Here is a 9,991-nt window from a genome sequence, read left to right as displayed (position 1 = left end):
AAAAACATGAAATTGAGTGTAATTACTTGACTTGAGTTAGACATGTGTGATTTACATGTTTCCTTTGGTGTGCACCTTGAGTTGTGGATGATTGTTAGTGTTAGACCCTTGGTTTAGACATTGTGAAGAGGTGGACTCCTTTAAGGAGTGGCTTCATTTTGGGAAATCATACTCTAATTGCAAATTCATACATCATATGCATTGTCATCTCTTTTGGTTATATCTTTGTACGAATGGTTGAAAGTTGAATGAAGGTAATTAGCCTATGAGGCCAGGTAGTGAGTCGGATTGGACTTGAGTTGTGTTATGTCATTGGTACCCGAGCGGGGAGTCAAAGTGCCCAATTGCCCTGCCTATACATATAGCCAGACGAATGTGAGAAAATGTTTTTGGGGTGTCCATGAGGTCACCGTTTCTAGAGTTGGCAAATGTGGAAAAATGAATGGTTTTGGGTGTCCACGTCCTCGCCATTTATGGAGCTGGCAAATGTGGAAGGTTTTGATGTTTTTGGATGTTTATCGCCTCGTCGTTTCAGGAGTCGGAAAATGTGGGATTATTTTCTATACCTAATTATAATTATCTATGTATGTTTGATGTTTGACTCTTACCTGGAAATGTCATGGCTGGGTTATCGCCCGATGAGAATGTGGGATAAATGAGATATATTCCAAGCACTGTATCTTTTCATTTGCATACTCATGCATTGTTTTACATTCTTTTTCTATATTCTCATAAATTGCATCGCGTGAGCATAAGTCTTTCAAATGATTATATAATTTGTTAAATGCATCACCTATTGAGCTTATGCTCACCCCAAAAACTAACAAATTTTCAAGAATTGAGGACAAGATACCTCTCAAGTGATGATGTCAATTGACCTAGCACGTTTTGTTGAAGTTTCTTAGGGCGTGGTGATGATAATTATATTTAGAAGCTAATTTTTGTGTCCTAGTTTGTGAAGAACATTGTGATAAGGAAAAAAGGCCCTTGTGGGTTTAATTGTTGATTTCTTACTTTTTTCCTTTTGAATTGTTTTAATGTTTTGAGGAATGAAATGGAACAACTATGTAAATTTCTTTTGGGAATAGTTCAAAGGGAAAGAAAGCCATGAGTGTATTGCTATATTATTATTGTTACGACCCAAACCCGCCCCTAAAAGTTTAGTCCATGACCGGCCCGCACTTAGGCCTCAAAACAAAATTTCTATAATATGCATCTGATAACGGGGCCTAAAATGGAAGCAAATAAATTACAGAATGTCCATTGAGCAGTGCTTATATGGTAAAATTTTAAATTTACACAATTTATATACATGTACATGTATAAGACCACATCATGTAGGTATATACAAGGAGTTCGCCACCAAAAATTTACAAAACATATGACATCAAAAGAACCAGACAAAAGGCTTCAATTGCGGGGCTTAACACAACAGACTCGCCAAAAAGGCTCCTGAAGCTGACCTAGGGCTGTCCTCCAAGTTGATCACCTACATAAACATATATAAAAACGAAGTGAGCAAGACTCGGTGAATAATAATAATGTAAGGAGGTTCAGTGAATACGCATATGTCTTAGAGAATATTTATCTAACGTTTATATGTCCCCTTCGCCATATTCCAAAGCGACCTCAGCCCACAAAGGACAAAACGGCTTAGGCCCAACGTAAAACAGAACGGCCTTAGGCCCAACATAATACCAAATGACCTCGGGCCCAAGACAATACCAAAACGGCCTTGGGCCCAATAGAGTACAAAATGGCCTCGGGCCCAACATAATACAAAATGGCCTCGGGCCCAATAGAGTACAAAATGGCCTCGGGCTTAACATAATACAAAATGGCCTCGGGCCCAATAGAGTACAAAATGGCCTCGGGCCCAATAGAGTACTCATATATAACAAAATAGAACGACTTTAGGTCCCTTTCTTATGCCATTACTCATGCTTATATCATTACTCAGTCGTTTCCATTCACTTAAATTTATTTAACGTGCGCCACTTCCAAGCAAAAATACATAAATCATTGCACCATTTATCCCCAACATATCACTCGCAATCATAATGTAATAACCATAGTACAAATTGTCTCGAATGAACTAAATACAATTAAGGTACGTAATTCATAAACAAGAATATAGAAATAAATATATAAATCATTACACTATTATTACTTACTGCGGTTTAGGCGAGCAACGGTCTCTTTCCGCAAGTGACTTATACGTAGCACACATACACAAACGGGTAAATGATACATTCTTTCCTTAGTTTATCTCTTTAATCATTTGTTCGATTCATTAATACATAGGAAATTGTAAGCATTGCAGACGGATCAAATGTACATATTAATAATTTTAAAGGGTCAAATAGAGGCAAGAAAGGTGATAGAACCCTTCTCCACGTGCCGCACGTGCGAGAATCTCCCACCGCACGTGCGAAAAGGTGCACTGCATGTGCTGCCCGCACATGCCTTTATTGTAGAATGCTGAAGTTGCTTCCCCTATTTTCCGCACATGCAGCTGTAAGCCCCGCACGTGCGGTTGTACCTTCCGTATATGCAGCCATGAGCCCCGCACATGCGGTCCTGGGCCTTGTTTGAGCAGTCCAAAAATCCATCCAAGGCAAGCCTTCTAAACTCGTTTCTAAGGCTCAATTCAAGCAAATTTACTTCAAAAAACATGATCTATGAACATATTAAACATGAAACACAAGCTCAATGAGATCAAACTTCTTTTAATTTGACATACAAATTCTTAATGTTCATCACCCCTTCATTTTCTTCATCCTTTCATAATATATATATACATACATGCTTACATGGGTTCATAATATGCAAGGCCTCAAGATTAAATAGCAAAATCAACTAAACATAAAGGGATTAACTCTTTAATCAAACAATTATGAGAAATCTATGGTAATTTCCTACCATTTGTCCAAGTAAGAGTATAACTCACAAACCCTAACTCCCAAGAGTGACAAAGCTTCCTTATAGGTCTTGATTCTATCAATATAAGAAAAATGTAAGGTGTTTTAGTTGATTTACACTTACCTTGAGTTATATTCCTTGAATCCTCTTTCAATTTCTTAGATTCTCAAGCTCCAAGTTGAGTTCCTTTCTTCTTCTCTCTTTTCTCTTCTCCTCTCACTCTCCAGAAGATATTTTTGGTGTTTGGTTGAGTGTAAAGAATATAGAAGGCTCAAAGATATATATATATATATATATATATATAACAAGGCCAACCAACCCTAACTTAACGAATCAGACAAAAAATCAGTCTTCAATTAAATTGCCTGAATGGCTCTAAAAATTCTCATTATCATATTCATGTACTCAATTTTGATTTCTGAACTCATTAAAATCGTTAATTTCAGTTTCAAGTGTTAACTCCAAGAGTTAAGCCAAATAAAACTAATTAATTTGTTATGAATTAAATTTTTACAAAATTTCATATAATGTCCTAAAAATCATGATGATCATAACTGTAAAGTCAATTTTCGGTTATCGTGCCGCTAAGGCTTTCAATTTGCAGTCCGAAGGTCGTAATTTCAACAGGTTTTTTTTTTTTTATAACCGACAGGTATAATCTCATAAGCACATAATTCACACATTGAATCACATACATACTAACACAAATAATGAGGAATTTAGAACATAGACAGTATATGAAAGAGATGGGCTATTACAATTATATTTGTCTAGATCTTGTATGTTGATAATGCTTGGATGAACAATTTTATGGATTGGGTTTTTAGGGCGTTACATTGAGCATATTGTTGGACAAATGTGGAAAAAATGTTTTTGGGTGTCTACGAGCCTGCCGTTTGTGGATCCGTTAAATGTGAAAAAACATGATTTTGGGTGTCCATGTCCTGCCATTAATAGAGCCGACAAATGTGGAAGGTTTAGATGTTTTGGGTGTCCATCACCCCGCCCTTTCTAGAGTTGATAAATGTGGGGTTATTTTCTATATATATATATATAACTACAATTTTCCATGTATGTTTTGGTTTTTGACTCTTACTTGGGATGTCATGGCTGAGTTACTGCCCGATGAGAACGTAGGAAAGATGAGATATTTTCCAACCATTGCATCTTTTCATTTGCATAATCATACATTGCCTCACACTTTTTTCCTTTTTTTTTTTTTTTAAATATGCTCAAGAGTTGCATTGCATGAGCATAAGTCTTTCAAATGATTATATAAGTTGTTAAATGCATTACCTATTGAGCTTATGCTCACCCCCAAAACTAACAAATTTCAGGAACTGAAGATGAGGTACCTCTTAAGTGATGATGTCATTCAGAAAGCATGTTTTGTTGGAGCTTGTTGATCTGTTTGTTGAAGTTTTGTGGGGCGTGACGATGATAATTGTATTTAAGGGTTGATTATTGTGTCTTAGTTTGTGAAAAACATTGTTGTGAAGAGAAAGCCCATGTGGATTTAATTGTGTATACTTATTTCTTTTCTTTTAAACTACTTCAATATTTTGAAGAATGTAATGGAATAGTTATGTAAATTTCTTTTGGGAATAGTTCAAAGGGAAAGAAAGCCATGACTATATTTCTATATTATTCTATTTGTTTGGATCATGTATGTTGGTAATGCTTGGGAGAATAGTTTATGGAATGGGTCTTTTAGGGTGTTACAATTTGGTATCAGAGCTAACCAGGTTGCATACCTGGAGCTCGTGGGAAGTGGCCTTGGCGCATAAGGCTATTATGTTAGAGGGGGAAATATTAGATTGTCTTGTGTGCTTTAAATTGATTTTTTTTTTTTTTTTGATTATGTGGGTATGGAGTTAAGCTCTTAGGACATGACTTGTATCTATTGTAATCATTGAAATCCTTTTGGAAAGGCACCTGATCAATGCTTTTTCCACCAGGAAATCTTTGAGTGCTATGGGACTAGTTAGAGTCCAGGGAGAGTAACTCATGTGTGCCCTGTGTGTTTATGTGAGTATGTGGTGTGCCTTATGTAGCAATTGCCTAAAGGTGCATTTAACTCTTGTGTGTAATATAAGAGTTTCCATATATCGTGTGTGGGCTGTGAGTTAAATCTTTCTCCTTATTTTCGTATAGGATGTCAGGATGAGGATGAGGAGGTCGAGGTAGACCCCGTAGAGACTGCTGGGATATGTCGGCACAGTAAGATCTCGCTCCCTATGAAGAAGGGGTAGGGTAGAATGACGGGCCATTCCGCCGGCCTAATATGCAATGGGGGCATTAGCCAGAGAAATGAAGGGAGCCCTTCGTGAATCTATTGAAATACTCTGAGCCGAGCAAGCAACGAGGACAATTGAAGGGGAAACCTGAGTCTCCTTCTTGAAGAAGGAATTCTTTCGCTCTAACCCCGCAGAGTATAGTGGCGAGCCTAACCCTATGAAGGCAGATGAATGGTTGGAGCAAATTGTCAAGTCATTTGAGATTCTGGATATCAATGATGGGGAGCTTATGGTGGCTTTCGCAGTGTATCAATTGAAAGGAGAGGCCGGTCAATGGTGGAGGGCAATTAAGCACAGAGTGGAGCATACTTGGGAGGCATTCATTCACACTTTCCAAGAGAAGTTTTTGCCTCTTACAACTAGGGAGAGGTTTAGGAAGCAATTTGAAGATTTGAGGCAATTAGACACACCAGTGGTAGAATTTGAGGCCACATTTACTACTTTGGCATGTTATTCTCTTGAACTCGTAGCTACTGAAGAACGTTGGTGTTTCGAATTTGAGAAGAGGTTAAGGCCTAAGATACTCATGAAGGTGATGGGTCATGTGTATTGGGAATATAATAAGTTAGTGGAAGCTGCGGCACATGTGGAGATTATGATGGAGGCCGGGCAACAAGGTAGAAGCACAAGAGGCCGAACTATGCTGAGTCTATGGGCGATTCTAGATCTTCTAAGAAATCTAAGGATTTTTTTTCTTCATCTTCTCAGTCTATACTGCAATCAACCAAGTCATCGGGATCTGTTTCTCTGAGAAGTTTGGAAAGTACGGGCCCCAATCGTGTCACTTGTTTTAGATGTGGCCAGTAGGGCCACAAGGCTTTAGACTGCAAACAGAATCGTAGCTGTCAACAACAAACTTGTTCTCAAAGTCTAGCCCAAGGAAGGGGGCAATTGCCTGCGTGCTACCATTGCGAGCAATCGGGTCACATGAAAAAATCTTGCCCACAACTGATTGGAACAGGGAACCCTTCTAGGTCCCAAAATTCTGGGGGTTATTAGTCAGGCCAGGGTCAAAGACAGGGTTATCATCCATTTCAGTCAGGATAGACATCGAGGGTAGTATAAGGGGCCACATCTGCACAGTCAACACAACTGGTCAATACTGTGAGAAGTGATTGGGGTGATCAGAGGGTTGAAGGATGAGTTTATGCTGTTACTGCTTTTGAACAGTCATCGGGACTATCGGTGATGAGAGGTACTTATCTTGTTTATAACACATGGGCCAATGTGTTGCTTGATACCGGGGCATTGCATTCATTCATAGCATCAACATTTGCATTTGCATTGGGCCTAAAAGTAGAACGATTAGAATCATCACTCATGGTTGAGTCACCACTTGGGGATCAAGTTACATTGGATAGGGGGTGTCGTAGGTGTGTAATTGAGTTAGCTGAACGTCAACTTCCTTTTAATTTCATGTTGACAGAAATGTCAAGTTATGATGTTATTCTCGGTATGGAGTGGTTGCTCACATATCGTGCTTTAATAGATTATTACTGTGAAAGAGTTACAGTGTGCATTGTAGGAGGAGACTATTTTCACTTTCTAGGGATAGAGCTTTTGGAGGGTTGTCACCCCTGTATGACCCACGAAATCGAGGCAAGCTTAGTTTTCTTCTCGCAACTATTGTAGATGATGAGAATAATGGGATTTGAGGAATGTTTCCTAAGGTAGTTTTTGAGTATCCTGATGCTTTCCTTGAAGACCTCATTACATTACCACCTCATCGTGAGGTAGAATTTTCTATAGATTTAGTGTTCAGAATAACGCCCATTCCTATGTCTCCTTATAGATTTTCCCTTGTGGAGTTACTTGTTGTAAATGAGTAGCTACAAGAATTGCTAGACAAAGATTTTATACGTCCTAGTACCTTGCCATGGGGAGCACTGACACTATTTCCAAAGAAGAAAGATGGATCGTTGTGGCTATGCATCGACTATCGCAAACTCAAAAGAGCCACAGTCAAGAATAAATACCCTTTATCTCAGATAGATGACCTTTTTGACCAACTCAAGGGTTTTTGATGTTTCTCGAAGATAGACTTAAGATCGGGCTATCATTAGTTACGAGTGAAAGAGGAGGACAATCCTAAGACAACCTTTCGTACTCGTTATGGTCACTATGAATTTCTAGTAATGCCGTTTGGCTTAACTAATGCTCCTACAACTTTTATGAATTTGATGAATCAAATTTTCTGAGATTTCCTTGATAAGTTCGCAGTAGTTTTGGTAGACGACATACTTAATTACTTGCCCTCTGAAGATGAGCATGAGAAACATCTTCACATTGTCTTACAACTTCTTAGAGAACACCGACTTTTGGATAAATATAAGAAGTGTGAGTTTTGGCTCTCAGAGGTGAAGTTTTTGGGTCATGTGGTCTCGGAGGAGGGAGTTACAGTAGATTCATTGAAAATTGAAGCCATACAGAAGTGGGAACAACCTAGAAATGTGTTTGAGATTCACAGCTTTTGGGGGTTTGTTGGGTATTATAGGCATTTTGTGAAGGATTTTTCTTCATTAGTGACACAGTTAACCAAATTGACCAGGAAGGGAGTGAAATTCATATCGAACGATGCCTGTGAGAAATCTTTTCTAGAATTAAAGGCTAGATTAACTATCGCGCCTATTCTGATTATTCCCCAGAGAGGAAGAGGTTACGCGGTCTATTATGATGCTTCAAAAGAAGGGCTAGGGTGCGTCCTGATGCAAGAGGGCAAAGTTATAGCTTATGGTTCTCGCCAACTGAAAACACATGAGAAAAACTACCCTTCTCATGATCTTGAATTAGCCGCGATCATTTTTTCTTTAAAAACTTGGAGATATTACCTATATAGAGAGAAATTTGATGTCTTTTTTTATCATAAGAGCCTCAAGTACTTATTTTCTCAGAAAGATTTGAATTTACGTCAAAGAAGATGGATGGAATACGTGGAGGACTACGATTTTGAATTGCACTACCATCCAGGAAAGGCGAATGTTGTCGCAGATACTTTAAGTAGAAAATCTATGGGCACGGTTGCCAGCCTTTCCATGAGAGAGTGGAATATGTTGGAGGACTTAATTGAGTTCGAGGTACAACTTGCTGAATCACCTAGTCAAGCCACATTGTTTTTTATTTTAGTTCAACCATCATTAGTCGCTCAAGTTTTGGAAGCACAGTGAAATGATCTAGAAGTGGAGGCTATGAGAGGGAAGATCTCACAAGAAAAAGAGGAAAAAGGGTTGAGGGTGCATTCCGACTCAAGCATTCGATATGTAAACTTCCTTTTTGTTCCATAATCTTGTAGAGATAACGCACAACGAGAATCCCATCACTCCCGTCTTGCCTTTCATCCCGGAGGTATGAAAATGTATGTGTCGTCACCTTTGGTGGAAAGGTATGAAGAAGGATGTGGCTTTATTTGTGTCTAAATGCTTAACATGTCAAAAAGTTAAAGCAAAGCACCAAAAGCTACCAGGGTTGTTACAACCCTTACTTGTAGCGGAATGGAAGTGGGAGCACATCACCATGGATTTTGTTTCCGATCTCCCTAGAACTCAAAGGAGTAACAGTGCTATTTGGGTTGTAGTGGACTGACTAACCAAATCAGCACATTTTCTTGCGATGTGTATGAATGACTCCATTGACTATCTAACAGAGTTGTACGTTAAGGAGATTGTTCGGCTCCATGGGGTTTCATAAGTATTGTTTCAGATAGAGATCCCCGCTTCACTATAGTTATGGCAGAGTTTGCAAACCGTCATGGGGACTTAATTGAACTTCAGTATTGCATATCACCCCTAAACCAATGGTCAGCTTGAGCGTATGATCCAAATTTTAGACGACATGTTAAGGGCTTGTGTATTAGACTTCAAGGGGATGTGGGAAAAATATTTGTCATTAGCCGAGCTTGCCTATAACAACAGTTTTTAGGCTAGCATTGGGATGACGCGTTTTGAGGCATTGTATGGTCGTCCATGTAGGTCGCCCGTGTGTTGGATTGAAGTGGGAGATTCACCCATGCTCGGCCTGGACTTAGTTTACAAAACTACGGAAAAAGTAGTTGTTATTCGAAAAAGACTAATCGCGATGCAAAGTCGGCAAAAGAATTATGTGGATCGGAGAAGACAACCATTAATTTTTAAAGTGGGTGACCATGTATTTTTGAAAATATCACTAGGAAGTGTTTGATGAGATTTGGCCGGAGTGGGAAGCTATCACGTAGATATATTGGCCCTTTTGACATCATTGAACAGGTGGAAGAAGTCGCTTACCGTCTCGCCCTTCCTCCATAACTATTCGAAATTCATGATGTGTTTCATGTCTCCATGCTTTGCAAATATGAACCAGACCCCTCACACGTTTTAGATTGGGCTAGCATAGAGGTAGATGAGAATGTTACTTATGGAGAAAGATCGGTAAAGATTTTAGACTCTTGAGAGCATGTACTGACAGGCAAAACCATTCCCTTAGTCAAAGTACTTTGGCACCATCATGGAGTGGAAGAACCTACTTGGGAAAAGGAAGTAGAAATTTGAGAAAAATACCCTGAACTATTTAGAGACATGTAATCATATCAACTTTTGTGATGTTAATGTTTGTATTATGGCTAATTAAATGGGAATGAGCCTTTGGCGAATGTATTATGTTGAAATTGTGAAAGGTTTATGAGTTTTGATCATTGAAAAGCCAAATTTTTGGTATTATACTGATGCTATGATGATTTTGGGGCATTATAAGATTGGTATTTGTCTTCTTGAGAATTGTTTAAATTGCTTTTGGTAGGGATT

General features: G+C 38.7%; 1 protein-coding gene across 1 annotated transcript; it reads left to right on the top strand.

Annotated features, from left to right (window-relative positions):
* Window positions 1-5,376: 5,376 nt before the first annotated feature.
* On the top strand, window positions 5,377-8,383 carry LOC145823837 (uncharacterized). The gene is made up of 3 exons (XM_082923363.1): window positions 5,377-5,836; window positions 5,928-5,982; window positions 7,714-8,383. The coding sequence occupies exons 1-3, from the start codon at window positions 5,377-5,379 to the stop codon at window positions 8,381-8,383; spliced, it is 1,185 nt and encodes a 394-aa protein (XP_082779489.1).
* Window positions 8,384-9,991: the final 1,608 nt, after the last annotated feature.

This window comes from Camellia sinensis, chromosome 4 (genome assembly GCF_055761805.1).
Source record: "Camellia sinensis isolate YWXY chromosome 4, ASM5576180v1, whole genome shotgun sequence".
NCBI classification, from domain to species: Eukaryota; Viridiplantae; Streptophyta; class Magnoliopsida; order Ericales; family Theaceae; genus Camellia; species Camellia sinensis.
The sequence above is the reverse complement of the archived record's forward strand: the minus strand, read 5'-3'. Positions and strand labels throughout refer to the sequence as shown.